The following is a 26,517-nucleotide window of genomic DNA, read 5'->3' on the forward strand; positions in this document are numbered from 1 at the left end:
GATATATTATTCACTTCATCTGTCTGTGTATTTTCCAGTGTTCTTCTCTATCTCCTATATCCAAATTCAAGTACGTTGAAAAAGGAGAACTACAAAACTAAAAGCACTGCTTTTCACCAAACTCATTGCAGAACATTTACATAACAGCCCTTTATACTTGTAGCCAGCTGAATGATGTATTCTGATTGAAAAGGGCTTTGTTTCCTTATTGCAGACAGAACGTTAGTCACCTACTCTCGCCGAGTGGGCTGACCATTTAGTTCAGTGTCAGAAAATAGAAAAAAAAGAATCAGACCTAAAGCTCATCTGCATCATTATAAGAAACCAACTGTCACTGAATTATGTTGACCCAAAGGAGAAATAGTGCCATTATTTCCATCTGCTTTCAAAGAAAATGGAGCTTTGAGCATTACTCACACTGTGAAGACATTGTATAAAAAAAACTGTACAAGTTTTGACTATGAACAAACAATGTTTTTTATTCCAAACTAAGCTTTTATGCATGAGCTGTTATGTTTGTATACCTGCTATCTTGGCAACAGTAGGGCCAGCTGTGGCTTTAGGGGTGGCTGTGGCTCAGGTGGTGGAGCAGGTCATCTACTAATTGGAAGGTTGGTGGTTCAATGCCAGTCTGCTCCAACATGTGTGCCAAAGTATCCTTGGGCAAGATGCTGAACCCTGAGTTCCCCCTGATGTGTACACTGGAGTGTGATGTTATGGCGCATGGGGAAAAAGTGCTTTTATAAATGTTTGTGTTAATGAGGCATGTTGTATGAAGTGCTGAGTGCTCGTGTGGAGTAGAAAAGTGGTGTATATAAGAACTAGGCCATTATCGTTTACAGACATTTTGTATCAACACTACTTTCCATTCATAATTATACATCTGCAAAGCTGCACTGTGTGATGTGGTTGCCAAGTATCGTGCAATAAAACAAAAGTGCTTGATAGGGAATAAAGTTGCTTTGAGTGGATCTTTAGACACAAAGGTAAATTCATGCTTGGAGAAATATATGAAGTGCTTCATCTCCAAGGCTTCACTGTGAGCTTGTCTTTGAGTTCCTCTGCTGCTGTCCTTTTATGTTGTTTTCTTTTCTTTTCTTTTTCCAGCCTGAAAACACAGCTTGCTTTTATATGAAAAAATAATTAGATTTTATTTTGATGGGCACATTTGTTTCCAGAGCATCCTGTGTGTGTGTGCAGCATAAATTTAGTCCCCTGCTCTGCACCATGCTTCCTATCTTTGCAGTTAACAAAGGCACAAACAAACAAAAATGTACTCATACTTAAGTAAACATTTCAACTTTGGCTATGATTGATTCAAACGAGTACCACATTTGATGGACATAATCTTCTCCATGAGCTGTGGAGAAAGAAGAAATGCTAAAAAAGAAGGAAAATTGAAAAGCCAAAAGTCAGAGAAACAAATCACTGGAAGATTGGGGGGGGGGGTTTCAGAAGTCTTTGCACCATGGAACAACAAGCTAACTGCAGTGTCTTTCATACAGTGAACTAATAAAACTATTGCTGCCAGCTGGTCAGATAAATCACTCTTATATAATCATAATATCCATAGTTGCACACAGAGTACCAGTGTGCTCTCCCTGTTTTTATTCTTTTCTCTTCATTCCACCGGCTCCATGAGGCTGCTGCCAGGAGCTTCTCCAGCAGTTTAGAAGGCATTCCTGTATATGCTGAGCACACACTGGCTGCTTTTTCTTCACTCGGTGTTCCAGCCGAGCCCAAACGATCTCAGGTGTTTAGGTTGGTGACTGAAGAGGCCGAGGTCATCAGATGGATCACTCTGCTCCTTGATCACACAGTCCCTGCAGAACCCTGCAGAAAGGGGTGATTTTATGGTTCTAATATACACCCTGAGCTCAGTGGGATGGGTATTCTGGAGAACCTGTTTCATTACAGCGTTTGACTTTCATCAAGTGCAGTTGCAACTTTTCTTCTTAAGTAGTCAAATAAGGACCCCCAGGTAACAAGCAAAAAGATGACTCTGTTTTCGTGAGGGTACAGTGCAGTAGATCACCATATGTAACTACATTACTGAGCTTCAAAATATATGGTATATTCAGTGTACTGTATACTGTATGTATTATGCTGTCCTGGACCCAGTCAGAGGAGAGTACCTTGACATAAAGGACACAAGTACCTGATATACTACATATGATGGGAGGCTCTAAGTAATATGTGGCAGATACACTGTCACACTGTACTGCTGATTTTCACAGGGTTGTTGCCCAAAAATAGTTTTTGTCTTCATCAGATCATCACTGAGTAGAACCAATGGTTCCCAGCACCAGGTGATCGATGTCATTTACTTCACTGTGGTTTTAGTTGTATTGATCACTGTGTAGCATTCTGACTTTAGCTGTGAGAGAACACTAATGGGCTGCCAAATGCAGACACATCCAGTTCATTTCATAATAACACAATCTACCAAGAGCATCACAAATTAGCAAGTTGAGGGTGAGAGTAAGATAATAATGTATGTGCCTGTTACCTCTAACCTTACAACAATGAGGGATTTCAGTGCTTCATCAGGAAAGCTGTCAGCCTGACACCACAGGCCAAGGAGAGGCACTGAAGTGTCACCTGAACAAAAACATCTGAAAGATTCAGACATTAGCATGCCCACCATATCTTATTTAATTATGCTTATTTAAAAGGGACAGTGCATATTAATTAACATGAGCACATAAATTAATCATGTAAATATGCCAGATTTAGCCACACAGGCTAATTTTCATCTGCAGTCCCTGGTTGATGACATATTAATCAACAAAACCAAACATACAAAAGCATGTGACCATTATTCAAAGACGTGACATCCTGTGGGTTTGGGGGTGTGCCCTGGCATCCTGGTGTCCTTCCTGGGCGTTGGGTCTGTTCACTGTCCCTCGACTCCTTGGTACTGGGGGCTCCTCTTTGTGGGTGCCCGTGGCCTCTGTTGGGTCTCGATGAGGATCCTGGGTGCTAATGGAGCCCTTTCTGTTTTTGGCTCGGCACGCAGGTGTCAGCTGTTCCTCGGCCTTTGCCGCAGGCTGTGACCTTTGGGTTTTTGTGCTCATGTGGGCTCTGATGTTTGATGAGAGTGGGGGTGTCACCACAACATTAATCACCACTCTGCCTGGTTTTGTTTCTTTACCCTTGTTTAAGTGGTTGTTTGCTGCTTTCATTAAGTTGCATATTTGAAGGGTTTTGGATACGAGGGAAGATCACATGCATGTCAACTCCAGAGCAACTCCAACACCACTCTCACACAGGTGACAGGTGTTTCCGTCAATGCATTCCTGAGGCCCTTAAAAAAGAAAAAAAGACAAAACATGTGCCCACATAACAAAAATCAAACACTAAAATCAGTTATATGGACTCACAAAGACAACAAAACAACAACAAAGGATGTGTTGGCTTATCTGATAATCACCGTTTTCGAGCGGATGTACCACTCCATAAGAAAAAACTGTCCAAAAATACTTTTCCTGAGATGTGCAATTAAAAACAATGTAACACTTTAACAGCTGTTGACAGCGTTGTGACTGACATTTGTAAATTATGTAATACAAGCGTGAAGAAGCAACGGGCAAAATGACCAACATGAAATTTGATTTGGAGAACTGTCTGATACCAAAGTCTGAGGCCACTCCATAACCAGAAATATAAACAAAACTGTGAAACTGTGTGCCTTTACTGCCTGCAGCCCCCCCCCAGCATGCCATGTAAAATTCCACTGTGTTGAATTAAATTTTTCACAGTGCTTTGGGTTTTTTAAATTTTCAGAGATATAAGCCACCAGAGGGTTTGTGCTGCTGCGTACTGTAAACCTGTCCCCATGTGCTGGATTACCAAACCAGAGTTCACCAATATGTTTTTTCTGGTCTGTCTGTGTAGAAATTATATATTTCTAAAGCATAATAAAAAAAAGTGAGAATTTCAGAGAGATAATATGTGCATATTGCCTTTTGTCTTTGTAAGGCAGAGGTTATGTGGAAAGCTATCAACAGCAGCTGAGCTCAGACTGGGTCCAACAGTAAATTTATTTAAATCACTGAACAAATGAGGGATTCGTGGGGATTCAGAGTTCTGGCAGCAGGCTGGTAGTGTCATTCAATATATTTAACAGAACGTGTGCACAGGTCATTTATTTGCTCAGTACTTTCCCCTTCACTGGTGAAATACTGCAGTAATCAGTTTTTTCATGTTATGTGAAAGTGTAAAAGTTGTGCCTGCTCTTTTGTTGCCCTGCGACAGGCTGGTGACCTGTCCAGGGAGTCTCGCAGAGATAGGCTCCAGGGACGTAGGGAACCTACTGAGCCTTCATCTATCACCCTAACCCTAACCCTAACCATCTATCACCTTTTTTTTTAATAAATGACTGCTAATTACCACCAAGTCCAGAAATACACCATTATGATTAAACTCAGCCCTTTCCCTGTGCTGTTCAGTGATTGTTTGAGCCACTGAGTCCTCACTTGTCTTCAGACCTGTGGACATGCTCGGCTGCATGGAATGAACTGCAGTTTCTGAAGAGTGAACCTCAGCCCTGTTTCTGAGAACATAAAGTACTCCAAAAACATAAAATTGTGAACCTGTTCATTCCCTTGACAACTAGGCAAACACCATCTGCTGCTGTAGATCATATGAGAGCAACTCCAACACCTTAAGCCAGCTACTTATGGATAAACACATAAAAGAAAACATTATTTGCAACAATTATTATGTGTAAAGGTAATTTTTGTAATTCACCTAAAAATATGTCTTTGAAGTTATTTCAAGATCACAAGTTAATTATATTTAAATAACAAATTGTTTTGTTGTAATAGCAAATTAATTTAACACAAACAGCAGCTTTTTTTTTTCTCAGGGTCACGGTGTAATTATGGAGAGCTCGGTAAACGAGCTGAAGCAGCCTCGGCTGAAGGGCTCTGTCCTGAGACTTTTTCTAACCGGAGGCTACCACAGGATACGTGTGCAGCTCAAGGTCGTTGAATGTATTTGTATATCCTACATGACAAATTTATATTTCAAATTTAAAGATAATTTTGTGTTGCGCTTTTCACGTATTCATTAATGATATTCAGTCTGTTAGAATGAATGATGCTGAAAGTGTTCTCCTGAAACTGCTGCCCTGGAGAAGCATTCTGGGGGAAGGACTGCACGTCCTCTTTTTCTCCACTGCAGGTCCCGAGCTCCACACTTTGAAGGTAAATTAAAAAATTCAAATTGAAATACAAGTGAGAAAGAGCAGACACTTCATCCATGTGAATTTTTAGTGTTTTTGTGGGTATTGTTGTGTAGACACATGCAAGGCTCCAGTTAGAAAACCAGCTGTTATCAAATGATGTAGCAATTAAATCAGCAATAATAAAATATGTGAGTTATCCATCCATCCATCCATCCATTCTCTTCCACTTATCTGGGACCAGATCGCGGGGGCAGCAGCCTAAGCAGAGAAGCCCAGGCTTCCCTCTCCCCAGCCACCTCCACCAGCTCATCCGGAGGGACCCCAAGGCGTTCCCAGGCCAGCCGAGAGATATAATCTCTCCAGCGTGTCCTGGGTCTACGCTGGGGCCTCCTTCCGGTGGGACATGCCCAGAACACCTCACTCAAGAGGCGGCCAGGAGGCATCCTAAGCAGATGCTCAAGCCACCTCAACTGGCTCCTTTTGATGTGGAGGAGCAGCGGCTCTACTCTGAGCCCCTCCCGGATGGCCGTACTCCTCACCTTATCTCTAAGGGAGAGGCCAGCCACCCTTCGAAGGAAACTCATTTCTGCCGCTTGTATTCGTGATCTTATTCTTTCGGTCACTACCCAAAGCTCGTGACCATAGGAACGTAGATTGACCGGTAAATCGAGAGCTTCGCTTTTACACTCAGCTCCCTCTTCACCACGACAGACCGGTGCAGCGTCCGCATCACTGGAGACATGGCCCTGATCCGTCTGTCAATCTCCCGCTCCCTTCTCCCATCACTCGTGAACAAGAACCTGAGATACTTGAACTCCTCCACGTGGGGCAGGAATTTGTCCCTGAGCCGGAGAGGGCACTCCACCCTTTTCCGGCTGAGGACCATGGCCTCAGACTTAGAGGTGCTGATTCTCATGCCGGCCGCTTCACACTCGGCTGCGAACCGTTCCACCTGATGAAGCCAACAGGACCGCATCATCTGCAAAGAGCAGAGATGAGACTCTGAGACCACCAAGGGAGAAGCCTTCCCCCACCTGGCTACGCATAAAAATTCTGAACAGAATCGGTGACAAAGGGCAATCCTGACGGAGTCCAACACCCACAGGAAACCAGTGTGAGTTATTGAAATGTCCTCCATAGTTACCTTTACTTAAATATTAGCTCTTTGAGCTTTTTTAATTGCATTATTTTATGTGTTTCAGTGAAAAATATGTATAATTCTGTGTGTGTGTGTGTGTGTGTGTGTGTCAGTCATGGTAAATCAAAATCACTCCTCAGATTGATCTGAAAGATCCACATTCCCATAAAAACACCTCGATATTAAACACTCAGAGCTGAAATAAATGTAAACATCTTTATTTAATATTCCTGGGTGACTTCCATCATTTATCACAGGATGTAAAACAATTATTCAGAGTTCATCACAATAGTCTTAACTTTTCTCTGGTTTTCATAAACATACATAAAGTCATGTTGTTTTTAAACCAACAACAATCTTTGTAAAAATGGGAGCTATTTTAAAACCACATAGCTAAATGTGTAAAACTGAAAAAATAGCAAACACTCATTGACAGTAAGAACTAAAGCCATAAGTTTCTCTCTTATACAGATTAAAGCTGCAGTAACTTTTATAAAAAACCTGTTTTTTACATATTTGTTAAAACTGTCACCATGTCGCGACAGCATGAGACATAATCTGTGGAAAAACTGAGCTCCTCCACCTCCTCCCTGAACCGCTCTCGGTCAGGGACAGCCAGGAGGAGGGTCTTAGCACTGTCAATCACTCCTCGTGTACGGGCTGCTACCGTCCAGGAAAACCGATTATCTGCCGTCATCAGTGGCTGTGCTAACTAGCCTGAGCATTCATGACAGGCTCTGCTGTTGGGCAGAAGCTGTAGCGTAGCAGAGAGCAGCACACAGTGCTAAGACCCTCCTTCTGGCTCTGACTGGTTGTTTCTGACCGAGCTGTGTATTTCTGCAGTTGGTACTGGGAGCACTGGGAGAGGGCAGAGGGGCTCAGACTTTTCACAGCTTGTCTGTCTTATGCTGTCACGACATGGTAACAGTTTTAACAAATATGTAAAAAACATATTTAGTGACATTTCCACAGCTGTGGTCTCGAAATAAAATCCCAAGTCCTCAATGACTGAGACCGAGACAAGATCGAGACCATCAAAAAGTGGTCTCAAGTAGTACAACACTAGTGTGACACACTGTGTGTGTGTGTGTGTGTGTGTGTGTGTGTGTGTGTGTGTGTGTGTGTGTGTGTGTGTGTGTGTGTGGTGATTCTCCAGTCGAAGCGTCTGATGGCTGCTTTGACAGGTCTGTGTAGGATCTCAGTATTTGTTGAATAGAACTCAAAAGTCTTCTTTATTCTTTCCTTTAAACTTATTTTAATGTACATCTTGGCATTTTAATGAGCTGCCTTATAAACACACACACACCTTAAATAAAAGTATTCCTTTACTGTTTGGTAAAAACTAAATTATATGTAAACATTTCCTCTTTAAATTTGTAGCTGTCTGTGCTGAAAGGCTGAAATGTATCAGCATCGGTACATAAACATATTATTAGCTGAGTAAGGAATGAGCTGAACGCTGCTGCTCTTTGTGGTGAAAATGCATCATTTCAATATTTTACACGTCTCTCTGATGTCTCCTGGGAAATGCAGTAATCAGTATTCTGACTGTTGTTGTTCAGTAGTATTTGTGAGTATTCAGACACTTAGATCACCTTTTTGTTGTTTCCAAAGCTACCCTGTGTGATGGTTATTAGCAAATATATTTACTTTTCTCTTCTTGTCATCAGGCAGGATGGAAATGCAGTGAAAAATAATTACTGTCCTAAAACTATGAAGTATATAAGATAACCTTATTTAAAAAGTCCTTTTAAATATTTTGACAGATCGACATGTGCTGTGACGTCGGCACGGTGATCATGGGAGACACAACTGCCTCAACACACACTCGATACACACTTCCTGTATCTGTAGCATGAACCTCTGCTCAGTGGATGGAGGACTCGAGCCCACAGTGTGCTGAGATCACTTCCACTTCCACACTGCTGCATTCCTTCACTTAATTCCAGTGGAAATGTCAGTACTGGCATCCTGACTTTAATAGATTCTGAGACATTGAGCTCATCCAGCTAATAAAGAACATTTTGGTCCAGCTTCTTACATGTTCCTCAGTTTTGAACTGAAGCAGAACTGAAGTGAGACACAGTCTGAGTGAAGTGCTCTGTTGGGGTGATATGGTACTATGAGGTCTTTGAGATAAGATGGTGCCTGATTATTCAAGACCTTGTAGGTGAGGAGAAGGATTTTAAATTCTATTCTAGATTTAACAGGGAGCCAATGAAGAGAAGCCAATATGGGAGAAATCTGCTCTCTCTTGTCCCAATAGCCGGTCTCGATAGCTGGGGATCGGTCCGCCAGGACCTCTGCCCTCGGCCACCACCCGACACACACTGCACCCAACCCCTGCGACGCCTCCTGCAGGTGGTGGGCCTACAGGAGGGCGGGCCCATGTAACCTCTTCAGGCTGTGCCGGGGCCGGGCACCACGGGCTAATGCCCAGCCACGAGACACTCTCACTCGAGCTCCCTCCCCAGGCCTGGCTCCAGGGTGGGGCCCCGGGCAGGGTAAACTGTTTCCTCGTTGTTGCAGACATAGGGGTCTTCTGAACCGCTCTTTGTCTGGACCCTCACCCAGGACCAGTTTGCCATGGGAGACCCTACCAGGGGGACAAGCCCCCAGGCAACATAGCTCCTGGGATCACTGGGACGCACAAACCCCTCCACCACAATAAGGTGGCGATTCACGGAGGTGTTCCGGGCATGTTCCACCGGTAGGAGGCCCTGTGGTAGACCCAGGACACGCTGCGGAGATTATATCTCTCGGCTGGCCTGGGAACGCCTTGGGGTCCCTCCGGACGAGCTGGAGGAGGTGGCTGGGGAGAGGGAAACCTGAGCTTCTCTGCTTAGGCTGCTGCCCCCGCGACCCAGCCCCGGATAAGTGGAAGAGAATGGATGGATGGATGCTCTCTCTTTCTAGTCCCTGTCAGTACTCTGGCTGCAGCACTTTGGATCAGCTGAAGGCTTTTCAGGGAGCTTTTAGGACAGCCTGATAATAATGAATTACAGTAGTCCAGCCTAGAAGTAATAAATGCATGAATTAGCTTTTCAGCATCACTCTGAGAAAGGATGTTTCTAATTTTAGAAATATTGTGCAAATGAAAGAGAGCGGTCCTACATATTTGTTGACATTTCTGCAGTTTAACTAATTGATGTGTGTCATCTGGATTCATGGATAGATAAATTAATTTTATGAAGTTCAATGTGGGCATAGGATTTGCATGCACATTCGGGGGACACATTAAGCAAGGATGCCTTTTCTACATTAGTGTTATTTAAGCTGGTAACTGGTTCTTATCTATCAAAGCTTTATACAACACATTTGCATTCATGCAATCACTTTTTTCTACATCAAAGTGCTTTCCATCTAAGATTTACACATTCACACAGCAATGAATACATCGGTAGCAACTCAGGGTTCAATATCTTGCCCGAGGATGCAGACTAGAGCAGCCAGGAATCAAACTGCCAACCTTCTGATTAGTAGATGACCTGCTCTGCCTCCTGAGCCATGTGTCAAGTGGAGAAAAAAAAATGAGACAAAAAAACTATTCTAAACTCAAAAAACATTACCTGGAACTCAACATTCTCAGGTTTTTGAGAAGCTTCCTGTGTGGCAGCACCTGGATGGTTAGAAGACCTGCCAGTAGAGGTTTCTGGGAAAATAGTCATTTTTAGTCATTTGTGTGTGAACTGCCTTTAAGTTCTGGCTGGTGTTGTGTCTGCATAGTTGCTTCAGATTAATTGAAGTGACTGAGCTGTTTTGCCACATGTTTAAAAAGAAGTACCTCTGTGAAGAATTATCCCTTCCTCTCAGTGCTACTCAGTAAGTTCTGTGAGAGTTCTTTGCACATCGGTTCCTGCGGGTTAGGTTCCAGATGATGCTGGAGAGCAGATGTGCCGGTCCAATTAGCCCTGAGTAAACCTTTGTTTGTTTGTGGTTCACACATTTATTAATTCTTTGAGATGAGAAGGTAAACGGAGTTTGGGAAGAATAACAGCATGACAGTTTTTTAATAGAATGAATTAGGGATGAATCATCTTCAGTCATGATCATACATCAATAGTGAATTTTATTGCTTCATTTCCAAAGTTGTTCAGTTTGTTAGAGAGACAGATGAATACTAATCCACTCTGTGTGAGCGAGGCTATTCTACATTCTGCAGCTGCAGCATAGAAACTATATGTCATAATTAACTTATCATATAATAGAGAATGGATGTGTGAACGGGCCCCGCTGCTTACCAGAGTGCGAAAATGTACTTTGTCGTCTTTCCAGTGTCAGCCAGACAGCAATGCAATCCATGTTTCTTTAAGTGTGACTGTTCTGTTTGTTCAGCATCACTGACATGCAGCACATAGGAATCAATGTAAGAGCTGACGTGCTCAGGCTTTCTAACTAGTTGCTGTATCTGCAAAGTCTGCAGTGTCAGATAACAAACTTCGGCACTTTTTAAGCAATTTTTAATACCTGCCCTCAATCTTTTTTATGCATTACTCTAAAAGACACATGGCACCCTAACCATAAAATAGCTGCCTGGTAGCCCAGAAGATCAATCAATGTAATAGAATGAGTAAATGTAAATGTGCAGCTCCATTTCCCATAACTGTAGCTATGCAGCTATCAGAGGCCACCGCAATCTGTCCCTGTCACACCGCGGCTGAGGGAGAGGCCTCAATAATATATTCAGGCAGGGAAATTGAATAAGGGTGGTGCTTGTCATCACTATGGGATGGTGTGTGTGTGTGTGCGCATTTCAAACAGGACTCATAAATTCAAGCAGAATTAAAGTAAGCAACATCAAACATGGTCTAAATACCACGCTTATGAAGTTTCCTTTGTGGTGTGTGCCTGTCATCCTGCACAGACACATGCCCCAAGATTGTACTTCATTTGCAAGCCTTTAAACGTGTGTCTGAAAGGACAGCAGGAACACAGCACACCACCGTTACTTAGAATTGATTCAGCACTTAGCTCAAATCCAGAAAACATTCATTAGGTGAAAAATGCTGAGAATACAGGATTGAAATTAATGAAAGCCAGGTCAGTTTGGGGTAAATTCTTCACTCTGCATACAGCGTATCAGCGTCATGAATCCATGACGCTTTACATGCTGTATGGCTTCCAAGAATGAATTAAATATGGAGGTATATTTCTGCATTCATGCAGGAGCCTGGTTACATTCTGCAATTCTGCTCCTCATATAGTTTCTGCAGATTTGATCAACTCTAGCTCAAAACTCTTGCACTCAGATACAAACTGGTGCTAGCAGTACTGTACTCCAGTTTAACCAGAGAGCAGAATGGTGGGGGTGCAGTCCAACCACCTTTTACTCAATGTCTTATTTCATTTTTTCCATGCAAACTAAAGATTTTATAATATTCTCAATAGTATTAAGATAAGATAAGATAGTGTTTATTTGTCACATGCACAGTTATACACAGTACAATGCACAGTGAAATGTATTTTGTACCTGCAACCATATATACACACACATATAAATAAGAAGAATAAAAATTAAAAAAAAGTAATTCACACTATACACTATACTCTATATACTATACACTATACACACTTTTATAAATTATAATATTTACACTGTGCAATAATGGTCCAGTTAGGGCTCAGAGTTGAGCAGACGGATGGCTTGTGGGTAAAAACTCTTCTTCAACCTTTCAGTCTTAGTCCTCAGGCAGCGGTAACGCCGGCCTGATGGGAGCAGGGAGAAGAGAGAGTGTCCGGGGTGGCTGGGCTGTTTTAGGATCTTCATGGCCCTCAGCCTGCACTGCTTGGTGTAAATGTCCTGCAGGTTGGGGAGGGTGGTTCTGATGGTCCGTTCAGCTGAACGAACCACCCTTTTTAGGGCCATGAAGTCCTGCTTGGTGCAGTTTCCCATCCAGGTGGTGATGCTCCCACGCATGATGCTCTCGATGGTGCAGGTGTAAAAGTTCCTGAGCACCTTGAGTGGGAGCTTGAAGTCTCTCAGCCGCCTGAGGAGGTAGAGACGCTGTCTGGCCTTCTTCACAGTGATGTTTATGTGATGAGTCCAGGACAGGTCCTGTGAGATGGTCACTCCCAGGTATTTGAAAGTGTCCACTCTTTCCACCTCAGCACCACTGATGACAAGTGGATGGTAGTCCCTCTGCTGCTTCCTGCTGAAGTCCACGATCAGTTCCTTTGTTTTGCTGACGTTGAGCAGGAGGTGGTTCTCCTGGCACCAGTTCTCCAGGCGGGAGACCTCTCTCCTGTAGGCTGTCTCCTCATTGTGAGAGATTAGTCCCACAACAGCAGTGTCGTCAGCAAACTTGATGATGACGTTGGACTCTGACGTGGCCTCGCAGTCATGGGTGTACAGTGAGTACAGCAGAGGGCTGAGCACACAGCCTTGGGGGGATCCAGTGTTGAGGGTGAGGGAGGATGAGGTGAGGTGACCCACTCGTACCACCTGTGGTCTGCTGGTCAGGAAGCTGTGAACCCACCTGCACAGGGATGGGCCCAGGCCCAGGTCCAGCAGCTTAGAGACCAGCCTGGAGGGAACTATGGTGTTGAATGCTGAGCTGTAATCTACAAACAGCACTCTCACATAGTTCCCCTTACCAGTGTCTATGTGTGAAAGGGTCTTGTGGAGGAGGAAGGATATGGCGTCATCTGTGGATCTGTCTGGCCGGTATGCAAACTGTAGTGGGTCGAGGGTGGTGGGCAGTGAGGAGGTGATGAATGTCTTGATGAGTCTCTCAAAACACTTCATCACCACAGAGGTGAGCGCTATGGGCCTGAAGTCATTGGGGCTGCTGGGGTGTGGTTTCTTTGGGACAGGGACTATGATGGACTTTTTAAAGCAGGTGGGAATCACACACAGTTTCAGTGAGAGGTTGAATATCAGTGTAAACACAGGTGCCAGCTGGTCAGCGCAGGTCTTAAGGACACGTCCACTAATACCGTCTGGTCCAGCCGCTTTCCTAGTGTTTACACGTCTAAACGCCCTCCTCACGTCGCGCTCCGTCACAGTGAGTGTCTCCGCCCCTCCGGCCGGGAGCGCAGCGGGCTGTCGGCTTCCCGACTCAAAGCTCGCAAAGAAGATGTTGAGTTCATCAGCCAGAGAAGCGTCGGCACTCACCGGGTGTGTGTGTGGTGCTTTGTAGTCCGTGATGGTGCGTAGTCCCTGCCACAGTCCCCTGGAGTCAGACTGTTGTAGTTGCTGTTCCAGTCTGCGGCCGTAGCGATGTTTAGCCTCTTTCACCGCTCTGCGGACGTTGTATGATGCAACCTTGTAGTCCCCCATGTTCCCAGAGGCGAGGCCGGAGTTGTAGGCAACGGTGCGGGACCTCAGGGCGTCGCGGACAGATTTATCCACCCACGGCTTCTGGTTGGGAAAAGTCCTGATGGTCCTCCTAAGTGAAGTGTCTTCAACAACTTTCCCAATAAATCCCACAACAGTTTCCGTAAACTCCTCGATGTCTCCGCCCGCGCTGCTGCGAAACATGTCCCAGTCGGTTGAATCCAACGCACCCTGCAGAGCGGCCTCTGTTTGATCAGACCACCGTGTCACTTCTCTCACAGCAGGGGGTTCCTGCCTGAGCCGTTGTTTGTATTTCGGCTTGAGAAGTACAGAGGTGTGGTCAGACTTCCCAAAAGGCGGAAGAGGCTTTGCTTTGTAGCCATCTTTGAATGGAGAGTAGCAGTGGTCTAGGGTCCTCTCTCCTCTGGTGGGGCAGTCGATGTGTTGAATCAATTCCGGTATCACCTTTTTCAAGTTTGCACTGTTAAAGTCCCCGGCTACGATGAGAGCCGCATCACGCTGGTTAGCCTGATAGGTGGAAATCGCCTCATGTAGCTCGGATAGTGCAGTGTTTGTGTCCGCCTGAGGTGGAATATAGACGGCGCTGAAGATGACCGAAGTGAACTCGCGGGGCAGGTAGTGGGGACGGCATTTCAGGGTTAGGAGCTCCAGGTTAGGTGAACATGATTGTTTCAGAGGGACAACATTCCTACTGTCACACCAGTTGTTATTAATCATTAGGCACACACCTCCTCCTCTTGATTTTCCAGACTCACTCGTTCTGTCCGTGCGATGAACACTGAAGAACTCCGACGGCTGTACGGCGTGGTCCGGTATGAGGGGAGTCAGCCATATTACTCCTCTGCCTGCCTTTGTATTCATTTATCTGTTGGCTGGCTTGTATTTTTTTATTTTTACCTATTGTGACCCTAATTGGGCAGTCTGAGACCGAAGGTTCATTTCAATTCAATTCAATTCAATTCAATTCAGTTCAATTCAATTTTATTTATATAGCGCCAAATCACAACAAACTGTCGCCTCAAGGCGCTTTGTATTGTGGGTAAAGACCCTACAATAATATTTCACAAAGAAATTACAGTGATTATGGATTACATACATGGGTAACTGTATCTGTTGCACGTCTAGTTGTTGCTGGACTGTGGAGCAGTCACTCCTGTTTAAATTAAGATGTTTTAGAGAGACAGTATCTGACAGCTCAGCTCATTTATAAGGACATTTGTTTCCATAACAGTGTTAACAAACCACAAATTATGAGCCACGTTTTTCTTTCAAAGCGGGTGTCTGATTGTTACCATGTTAGAATCAGGCCAGATTTACTGCTGCAGATCCATTAACAATGCATTCATTTATAAAAACAGACATTATAATGACTTTGTTCACTATAGAGTGTCATTGTTATGGAGTTGATGGGTCTTCAGAGTATGTATTAACCAAAATAGCAGAGTTATGTTATGTGGACAGCTGAGTGTGCTCTGACAGGAGTATGAAGCTAATCTGTGTGAACACAAAACATTATGAAGCATCAGATCATGAACCTTAATGAAGGTGGTGTTACTGTAATATGCTTGTTAATGTGCTCACTCTTTTGGCATGCCACACCATGCTGCAGGTATTTGAGCAAAGTTATCATTACATATTGTTTGTCTGGCCCGTTTAACACTGCATTGTTTCCATGGGGTATGAAACAGATGCTAGTGAGAAGAACAACAATTAAAATAAATAAAATGAAACCTAAAAAAGGACTCTGTGGTCTAACCTATTTCACAATAACACTTTGGGCCAAATTAAGACTGATCTAATCCTACAGAGCAGTCTCAAGTATCTCTGTGGCAGCGGCTCCACAGTAGGTGTTTTCACAAGCTTCAGTCACACGGTCAAGGATTATGGGCAGATCACAGCAAATCTGAGCAACCAACAGTACATCAAATGTACAGCAAGAGCACAGCGAAGAGAACGTTCCAATATCTGAATGTGAAATAAGAAGCACCTCAAATTAAAGGACTATCAGAGTCGGCCCGAGGCGTAAGCAGGCCAAGCAGCTGCTTAGGGCCAGGCTGAGAAATGTAGAGTTATTGTAAAATAAAGAAAAACAGAGGAAGAAAAAAAGTAACAATTTAATTTTATATAGCTTCAAATCCCAACAGGAGCTTTATATTGTAAGGTAATGACCAAACAACAGCATAAAGGTATGTTTTCATCACTAATTGCAGTGTTTTATCATAAACATTAACTGACAATGACAGAAAACTGCTGTTAGCTCTCTAGTCAGTTAACAGCCTCGAACACTGTAAAGATAACTTATTGTTGATTTGGCAACTTTTTCTGTATGAAACCAAGTTTTGAGAGCTAAGGGATTATCCCAGTCACAGGATCTCCTTTGATCCTCAGCTCGTGCCAGGTTTAGTCACATCCCATTAATATTTCACTAGCATTGTTCCATTTTGAAGAAACAACTTATGTATCATAAACCTGCCTCCAATAACAGTCTTACATTAATGCATTAACATTGTGGGGTCTCTGCAGTTAGACGTTGGTACATCTCAGTTAGCTCTTTTATTTAGTAAGACCTGTGTTGGGAGTTAACTCTCTGACCCGTTAACTGTAACAGTAACAACTGTTTGTATATTGTTCCACTGACATCAGTCCAACACCATATATGATAATATATCAGAATGGTACAAGATGTGGATACATGATTAAACAGGTGCTGGTTTTCATATCATAATGCTCACCTTACAGTTGACAGTAATTATGATAGTTTGGTAGTAAAATTCAAATTTCTTGATCTAGTTCACACCAACAGTCTAAAGGTGCTTTATAATATAAAGCAGATGGACAATATTAGAGTCTGTAGCACAGAGACCATGAAAAACAAACAGGAAAAAGCTACCAGCACAGAAGTTACTGACATGCAGTTTTAGCATGGAAACACATGAGGAATGAAAAGCAGTCCCCTCAGGAAGCCGAGCCTGCAGCAGCACAGCTGAGGGACGGTTCACAGAGGCTCTCGTTTTCTCGGATGCTGTGCTGTAAAAACTGTTTCTGAGTCTCTGGCTCTCCTGTCCTGTCACAGTTTGACTTTCATAAGCCGGGACAGGATGTGAGAGCTGCAGATGAGTCACTTGGTTCAACGTTTCTTCTCCTCGGGGCTGTTGTCCATCAAAGTCGTCTAACTTTATCTGTCGGGGGCACGCTGCTGCATCTGAAAAAATGAGACCTTTTCGAATTACATTGATAGGTTCAGATCATTTTAAAAACTCAGAGAACAAACACACAACTCTTTTGAACTTGCGCAAGGAGGAGAGATCCGTTCCTTGAACTCAGCTCTCAGCTGAGCGGAAGTTATCTGTCCTGGCGAACTGCTTCCTGCGCAGCGCTTTTATTCGGATTTTCACAATAAGATCACGTGGGTTACATCAAACACAGTTTACAGCATGTAATAAACAACATTCTTGGGTTTTTCCTTACCATATATGGTCGTAAGCATACTGTGACATGTGCGCATGTAACATGGCGTATACGAGACACGTATCCTATATGTGTTCTCTGCAGGCTGAGAGCAGCCTGCAGATAACTACAACTTCCTTTGTAAGAAATACCACCACGTGTTCCCATTTCAAACATAAAAACAACAGTATCATATGCACATAAAACAACTTATAGAAAATATACAAACAGAAGATATGATAATTTATAATAAACAGAATGGAATTTATACCATAACTCCAACATTTCCCCCCTGTTTATCATAACTTCACTGGCATATTTTTCCACGCCACACCACTTGCTTGCACATTTTCAGTGTGGGTTTCATTCATTGCCAAATATATACATATTTACAAAATATCCTGAGGCATTTCAGCGTCTTGGTCGACCATCTGAAGCTGCAAATATGACACAACATAACCAGTAAAAATCTTTGTTATCATGGATCTGATGCAGGGCAGAATACACATTGTAAACACACAAATCAACACTAACACACACAAAACAGAAGTCAGGCATTTCAACAATACCTGCCACCAAGTTCCCGCATTTAGCCAGGAAAACCAATCACTCTGGCTTTCCTGAGTGTGCTGTTGTACATATTTCTGTAATTCAGTCAGTCTGTCGAGTGCCTCCCTTATGGCTCCACCAGCATCATCTTCATCTGGGATGTAAGTACAACATGTCTTACCAATAATCTTACACACGCCACCCTGGGACGCTGTCAAAAGATCTAATACTATCCTGTTTTGCATCACCATTGCTCTGAGTGAACTTAACTCTTTTAAAGTTCCTTGTCCTAGAGCTATAGTTGTATTTACCAGACGTAATAGTGCATAGCGATTTATTTCCACTTGGTCACGCACAAATCCCAGTCCAATTCCTGGAAAGATAGACTGGGCAATCTTCGCTCCGACTCCCCAAATCCGGAGCTCCTCTGGGACTTCTGAATGGCTCGTGAGCCACTCTCCAACCTGTCGCTTCGTCTTGTGATGTGGATGACTGGCCTGGTACTGCATGAAAAAGACATGATCTGACACATATGCAACACTACACAGGCCTCCCCAACCTGGGGGAAGGGACACGTATGCTTTGTGACCACAGATGAAATACCAATCCGCTAACACTCTTGTTCCCTTGGGTCCTGGTGCTACTCGTGAGCACTGACTCAGCTCTCCAATGTCCATCTGTATTCTGTAGGCCAGGTCAGACTGACATTCCTTCCTCCGTACAGTTAGATTATTATAACAAGCAATATTTTTGAGGCAGGTCAGGCATTGTCTCTCATCTGTTGGTGGACAGTACGAATAGGTAGCATTACAGAGAGTGGCTGGTAATCTACCCACCTTGATGGTTCCATTTGCTATAACACATGCTGGAAAAGCTTTCTCTGGCAAATGAGTCAACATCAGTACCTCAGGAAGGGGGTTAGCTAACTGGGGCCAAGTGAGCAAATCTGTTAACATAGAACAGTTTCTATTAATGGGAGAACTTATCCCCTTTACGTTAAGAATTGAGGTAAAATTTGCTTCACTCCATTTAGCTCTTCTCCCTGGATGTGTAGCCAACCCATAGAGGCACCATGAGTGCTCCCAGCTAACATTGTAAGGCCTCAGTCCAGTATTGTGTCCTGCCACTGGCATATGTGCACACACATAACAATTTGTCCAATTATTAACATGAGCTGTGACGTTCATTAACTGCCACCATTCATTGGTTGCATATTCATGTGGGTACTGGGTGTAATTTAATGAAGATGTTGCTCCTAAAATTAGCAGTGTGCTCACGCTGAAAATAATTATGAGGCTGCAGAAGGGCGCCATTCTAAAGGAGTAGGGATCAGTTGTTGTCTTCACTGGGTTGAGACGAAAAAAACCACTATAAGGAATTTCCCCCTTTGTAACCAGACTTCCACCTTTACTCCGAAGTAAGTGGCTCCACCTTCTTGCAGTGACTCAGATGAATCCACGTAGATCTTTCAGCGATTTTCACTGCTGTTGGTGTGGTCAGTAGAACTTGATATGGACCGTCCCACCTCGGGTTTGACCAGCACTTCCGTTTGATGACCTTGACCAGCACCCAGTCTCCTGGCTGTATCAGTGGCACCTGTGAAGAGAAAGAAGATGCTTCTGGCAGTTTACTAGCATCAATTACTTGTTTACTTTGTAAAAATTTCCTCATCCAGTCACTCAAATCACAGCTCTCTTCTGCCTTTTCTTCCTCCGTATATACAGGCAGCCTGAATGGTCTGCCATATAATATTTCATACGGAGTAAGTCCTAATTCTGATGGTGTTATGCGCATGTACATTTTCACTAGGTCTATACAGTCCACCCAAGGTCTCCCCGTTTCTGCCATGCTTTTCCTCAACCTATTTTTTATCGTCCCATTTGTTCTTTCCACTAACCCTGCACTCTGCGGGTGGTATGCACAATGGTTCTTCAGTTCAATGCCTAAATTTTGAGACACCTTAGATACTATCTCATTTACAAAGTGTGGTCCATTATCACTCCACAGCTTCTCTGGAATGCCATAATTAGGAATTATGGTCTTACATAAGGCTTTTGCAACCGTCAGTGCATCCGCTTTTGCCGATGGAATAATTTCAACCCATTTTGTAAAAGGATCTACAAGTACTAAACAGTACTTGTAAGTCCTACATTGATTCAGTTCTATGAAATCCATGTGAAGGAACTGAAAAGGATAACAAGGTGTTGGAAATCTACCCCTTCTTGGTCTCAGATTACCCTGTGGATTATTTTTACAGCAAGTTAAACATGCTCTACAAAAATTTTTTGAATAGTTATTAAAGCCTTTTGCATAAAAGTATTTACTTATTGTCTGTACCATCCCTCCTGTTGAGACATGGCAAGGCCCATGACTCAATAATGCTGCAGTTTTGAACAGGGCTTTAGGGAGTACCGGTTTATCATTAATATGATAAATGTTATCCTTCAATGTCGCACCATCCCTAAGCCACTGCTCTATTTCTGCTTTCGGGGCTTGTGTTTGCATGTCCTGTAAAACCTCCTGGCTTATTGGCTCTTGTATATGTAAGTATATGTCGCTGTGGCCATAAAGGCCCTGTGCCGCTTCCTTAGCTATCTTATCTGCAAAGGCATTTCCTAAGGTGACAGAATCTTTGCCCGCAGTGTGGGCTGCACATTTACAGATAGCTATGTTTTTGGGTTTCATAATAGCTAAGAGCAACTGTTTTAATAATGTAGCATGTTTCACTGGCTGACCTGTAGACGTCTGCATTCCCCTTCTTGCCCACTGGGCTGCAAAAAGATGCACTGTTGAAAATGCATATTGGCTATCTGTATAAATTGTCACAGTCTTATCCTTATAAAATAAGCAGGCTTCTATGAGAGCTATAAGTTCCGCTGCTTGGGCTGAAAGATGAGATGGTAGTTGTTCTGCCTTAATGATTTGTTTATCAGTTACTACTGCATACCCCGTTTCTGTAATACCTCTGTCATTTTTCCTGCTTGACCCATCTATATACACCACGTCGCCTTCTGTTAATGGCGTATCTAACAAATCCTCCCTTGGTTTACTATTTTGCTCTGTTATAGCTTTACAATCATGTGGTTCTCCATCTTCTGGAGTAGGAAGCAATGTAGCAGGATTCAAGGAAGTACAGCGCTCAATTGTAATATGCGGCTGAGATAGTAGCAGAGCAATACAGCTTAAATGTCTCGCTGGTGAAAGGAAAGTCATCTTACTTTGTAATAACAGAACTGAGACCGCGTGTGGTACTTTCAATGTCAGTGGATGAAACAAAACTAACTCACTCGAAGATTCCACTGACATTGCTGCTGCACATACCGCTTGCACACAAGGTGGGAGTGCTCTTGACACTGCATCTAAACGTTTAGAATAATAAGCAATGGGTCGCAGTTTGTCACCAAAGGGTTGCAACAAGGCTGAAGTCATAAAACCATTTTTACAATCTACAGTTTGAACAAACTGTTTAGAATAATCTGGTAAGGGCAGAATTATTTCTGTAGTTAAAGCTTGCTTAACTTCAGTAAATGCCTGTTCAGCTTCTAGAGTCCATTTTACATTTCCAGACATTGCCATGGGCACATCATGTATAACTGATAACAATGGTTGTGTAATTTGGGCGTAGTTTGGAACCCAGGCTCTACAGTAATTGCATAAGCCTAAAAATGCCAACATCTGTTTCTTTGTCTGTGGTTTGGGTGCCTGCATGATGGCTGTTTTCCGAGACTCCAGAAGCTTTCGCCCTTGCTGTGAAAGAATGTGTCCCAAATACCTTACTTCCCTTTGCACCCACTGCAGTTTCTCCAAACTGACTTTGTTTCCTGTTTTTGCCAGGTGTTGTAACACTTCTAATGACTGCGTTCTACAATGCTCCTCTGTGTCTGATGCTATGAGAATGTCATCCACATAAGTCAATACTTGGGAATTTTTTGCTATTGACAGCTGCGACATGCAATTTGCAATAGCTTGTGAAAAAATTGTGGGGCTATCCGTGAACCCTTGAGCCATACGCGTGTAACAGAATTTTTTTTCCTTGTAGGTAAAGGCAAACCAGTCCTGTGAATCCTCATGTAAAGGAATCGAGAAAAAAGCATTACTGAGATCCACAACCGTGAACCATTTTTTGTCAGGGGTCAACTGATTTAGCAGTGTATGTGGGTCTGGAACACAGGGTGCTCTAGTTTGTACAGCTTGATTCACAGCTCTTAAATCCTGCACTAGACGCCATTTATCTGTACCTTGTTTCCTTACTGGGAATATAGGGGTATTACAACGAGCATCAGGTTTTTCAATCAGTATGCCTGCCTTCAGCATCTCCATGATTACTGGCTCTATCCCTGCCTGTGCGTCTGGTTTAAGTGGATATTGACGTACATAAGGTCTGTAATCAGATTTTGGTTTAATAATTACTGGGTCAGCGGTACTTAATAATCCTACGTCTGCTGCTCCCTTTGACCACAAACTATCAGGAAGTATTTGTAATTCTGGGAAATTTTCTATGTTTACCATAGATCAGGCTGATGTAGAGCTATTTGTGTGTTCATGGACTTTAGTCATGACTGTCCACTGCAGTTCGATTTTCTGTACCTGGCCATCAGAGGATTCCCACCAACCTTGACCCATGTCCCTCCAGTCTGTAAGTTTTTCAGCATCGCACAGAAGCTGGCCCACATCTTCCCATTTAGCTGTAGGAGGTTTTGACAGCGACACATGAGGTACTGATAAAAATGGATTAAAGGAATACAGACCTTGGGCTTCAGGAGTCAAAGTTACAATGACACCACTATACTCTCGTTTTAACACATAGAGAGTATGCAAGTTCAGTTTTTGAGTCTGCAGCTTCCTAACCTTTTCTGCATAGGTTTGGTCTGGGCCTGGAGTCTGCTTGTACCTGAGAGTGCAGTGCATAGTTTCGGGAGGCTGCAAATCACTCCCTGATTTTAGGTAAGAAGCTATTAGATTTAATAGCTGTCTACCCGTTTGAGCAAGATCTGATTTTGGAAAATCCAGGCTCCAGTAGTAATAAGTCTGAGGTAGTTCTTCTACTTCATGAACCTGATTTACCACTGTAGCCTGCATTCCCATTGGAGTGGGAACTATAGCAATTCCCAGAGCTTGAAGCATGTCTCGCCCTAGCAAATTCACTGGACACTCTGAACTCAACACCACAGGGCCCTGACTGTAAATTCCTGTCTCTGGATCACTAATTATCACTGGAGCTGAAAGGGGTAAGGCACTTAATTGCCCATTAGCTGATTTTACAAAAACTCTCTTCTTAGATTCTTTTAATTTTGGGATGTGTTCCTTCACCACTGTTCTATCTGCACCTGAGTCACACAGGAATTCAGTTGTTTTGCCATTTACCAAGAGAGTTATTAAAGGTTTCTGACCTGGTGTGGAGATTACAGCTAATATTAGCTTCAGATCAACACTGGTAACCTCAATGTCATCTGAAACTTCACCTAGTCATGTAGAGCTGTTGTAAACTGGATTGTATGGAGGATCCCTAAACCTCCTGTCCCTGCAGTCTCTGGATATGTGTCCCTGTTTTCCACACAGCCAACAGCCGTCTCCCCTGGGGACAGGTCTGTTATACTGACCACGGCCTCTTCCCCGGCCTCTGCCTCTACCTCCTGATTTAAATTCTACTCTTTGAGGCCTTTGATCTCCCACCAAAAACACTTGAGTTGCAGAGCCATCCGTTTGGCTGTCATGATTATAAAAAACTTGCACTGGTTTCTTATCCTTTTTTGATTTTATCACCTCTTCTGCATGATGAGCCCAATTCATAGTGTCCATGAGGTTTCCTGTGGCATGATTTACATTATGTTTGCGTATGAAATCAGAATATTTTGGGTGGAAACCAGACATCAATGCTTGTTTTAGTTGTCTTTGATAGGGACCATTTGGGTCTTGGTCCTCTGGTATGCCACTGTGTGCTTTAAACACTTCCTCTAATCTTTCCCTGAATTCAAAAACACCCTCTCCGTCTTTCTGTTTGCAGTGATAGATTTTATCATAATTTGGGGGTGGAATCAGTGTGTTTCTAGTCAGCAACACTACTCCCTGAATTCCCTGCCGTAGAGCAACTGAATCATGAGGCAGTGTTACTCCTCCCGCATCTTTCCCAGTGAAATCTCCTCTCACTCTTCCCCAATCGTGCTTAAAATGGTTTCTGAATACAGAAACCATTTCATCACCATTCAAATTAAACGAGGCTTGTAATCCTACAACCTCTGTTGCCCACAAGTTTACATTAGTTTTATGAGATGTCAGACCTTTAACTGCCTCTAACATTTCTACATTTGTCCACGGCCTAAAAACTAAGATTGTTTGTGCATTATCATTACCAACACCCCTATGTGGATTAGCTACTTCCACCATAGGAAATGTGTTTACTGCCGGCCGTAAAGAGTCTGAATGTCTCACAGAACAATCACAACTCTCAACCCCCGAGCAATGTTTCACACCATATTTACACAGGAGGGGCTCTAAATCTGGATAACCTCCTTGTACCAGGGCAACCACATTCCCTGTTTGTTTGTTCTTATCATGACTTCTAAGGACCATCCTTCCTGCCGTTAAATTTAATTGCTGCACTAAATCCCCCTCCTCCTCAACCTGTAAATTACCATCTGCCCCCTGTAACTGCGGGGGAGATGCTTGGGCTGAAAGAGGTGGCTGAGCTGGGGGAGGTGGTTGAGGTGGGGGTTGCACCCTACAAGGCCTAACTGTCTCATCCTCTGGCCTTAACAATGCAGCATGCACATTACAGGAGGTTTGTTTTCCCTTCTTTTGTTCTCTGCCCGCGGCCCTTTTCTGTGCTTGCTCCAACCACGTTTTTGCTACCATTAACTGTCTTTCTTTTTCAACTTTACACTTCCCTTCTTGTGTTGCCACACTGATTTTTAAATTTCTTACCAAATCTTCACATCCCCTTAACTCTAACTTTCCACTAAAACCATACTTTTTCTTCCATTTATTGCAGAACGTTGTGCTGCCCGGAGAGTATCTCTCCATATATTTTAAATCCCCCTCTAGGGCAGGCTTACTCAGTTTACTGTTCATAATCCCCATTTTACTTCCCGTGCTTTGTCCCGATCGGACCACGTGTCCTTCTGGGACCTAATAACAAATCCGCCCGTCACTGTGTACTTCAACAGGCCGTAAAGTTCGTTGGCACCCGTAGGGTATCCCTTCACGCTGCTGCTTCCACGTCAAAAGGCGGCGTTCAAGCTCTCATTCACTCACATTCACACACACATACGCGTATTTTCGGCGCCTATTTTAAATCTCTAAAATCCGAATTTGGGAAACCTCTCTTCCTGGCGAGAGTTGCCTATTTACTTTCTTTTTATTACCAAAAGTAAACCCCACAGTACCGTCTTCTCAGCGTGTGCAGCCTGCCATTCCCAATGCAGCGTAACCACTGAGGATAACCAATTTTCTCCAGCCCGAAGCAGACCTATACCTCACTGGTCCAGAAATCTGGACCAAGGTTCAGAAGTATAGCGGTAACCACTGGAGTTCTTTTTTTACGTTCTTCCAACCTGAGCAGACCTGTGCGTTTCTGAACCGAAAACCACAGCGGTAACTATCGGATAAAACGGACTCCTTTCGGCGAGCCTACCTAATTTATAACGCGCGGCTTTCACATACCTGTTACAGTTGGTGTTACGTCCCCTCGGACTCCGGGAGAGCGATGAACGGCGCTGGAGGAGCGAAGCTAATCACCGGCCTGAAGACGAATTCACGGTTCAGGACTTCTCTTCAGGTCAACTGATGATCCTGGCTGTCAGACAGTCTTCGGTGTTCGTCTCCTCCAGCGTCAGTCAGCAACTGTCCCGCTCCGGCTCTCGAAGGACCAAAAAATGATAGGTTCAGATCATTTTAAAAACTCAGAGGACAAACACACAACTCTTTTGAACTTGCGCAAGGAGGAGAGATCCGTTCCTTGAACTCAGCTCTCAGCTGAGCGGAAGTTATCTGTCCTGGCGAACTGCTTCCTGCGCAGCGCTTTTATTCGGATTTTCACAATAAGATCACGTGGGTTACATCAAACACAGTTTACAGCATGTAATAAACAACATTCTTGGGTTTTTCCTTACCATATATGGTCGTAAGCATACTGTGACATGTGCGCATGTAACATGGCGTATACGAGACACGTATCCTATATGTGTTCTCTGCAGGCTGAGAGCAGCCTGCAGATAACTACAACTTCCTTTGTAAGAAATACCACCACGTGTTCCCATTTCAAACATAAAAACAACAGTATCATATGCACATAAAACAACTTATAGAAAATATACAAACAGAAGATATGATAATTTATAATAAACAGAATGGAATTTATACCATAACTCCAACAACATTATGAAAAATAAAAATGTTTTCATGATATTCTCATTTTTTAGATGCACACCAAACCAGCCCATCTGAATGACTCTGCAGTTTTTGTAGCTACAGTACAGGAACATACATTTAGCACCACCTTCATATGAACACAGTCTACTCATCTATTATCTGAACTGATTTTTTTTCCAGTAAAGTATCTCCTGTCTTATCCTACATACAGCAGCAGTGCCAATAAATATGGGTTTCAACATATTTCTGAAACTTTATTTACAAAGTTCGTTTTCCAGTCTGACATAAAGTAGCATTAGCCTAATTAAGACAAGACAGTCACTTAACATTAGACTATTTAAAAAAGACTTTTGACATCAAATTCAGTGTATCCATAAAAGTAAAATATCATAAAAATGCTTAGTTATGGCATTTCTTTAATTAGAACATAAAAAATAAACAGAGGTTTGATGTTCTTTAAAAGATCCAGAACCCAGAGTCTCAATCCCTCAGCAAGGTGGCGATGGCCCCATAGATGCCTCTCACATG

The 26,517-nt window shown here is 43.3% G+C and overlaps 1 protein-coding gene across 3 annotated transcripts; it reads right to left on the reverse strand.

Moving 5' to 3' along the window:
• Positions 1–17,230: 17,230 nt before the first annotated feature.
• LOC115797854 (endogenous retrovirus group PABLB member 1 Env polyprotein-like) lies at positions 17,231–25,599 on the reverse strand. Of its 3 annotated transcripts, none has more exons than XR_004021458.1 (2): positions 17,934–22,283; positions 17,231–17,776 (listed from the first exon to the last, which is right to left on the reverse strand). XR_004021458.1 is itself a non-coding variant. In XM_030754376.1 (2 exons), exon 2 carries the CDS (start codon positions 18,933–18,935, stop codon positions 17,463–17,465), a length of 1,473 nt encoding a protein of 490 aa, XP_030610236.1. In that variant the 5' UTR covers positions 18,936–19,218; positions 25,282–25,599; the 3' UTR covers positions 17,231–17,462. The 3 variants fall into 3 exon arrangements, 2 of the variants coding, with proteins under 2 accessions (XP_030610236.1, XP_030610238.1); XM_030754376.1 differs by adding an exon at positions 25,282–25,599 and having other exon boundaries at positions 17,231–19,218; XM_030754378.1 differs by having other exon boundaries at positions 17,642–17,776; positions 17,934–18,963.
• Positions 25,600–26,517: the final 918 nt, after the last annotated feature.

This window comes from Archocentrus centrarchus, chromosome 19 (assembly GCF_007364275.1).
Source record: "Archocentrus centrarchus isolate MPI-CPG fArcCen1 chromosome 19, fArcCen1, whole genome shotgun sequence".
Classification (NCBI taxonomy): domain Eukaryota; kingdom Metazoa; phylum Chordata; class Actinopteri; order Cichliformes; family Cichlidae; genus Archocentrus; species Archocentrus centrarchus.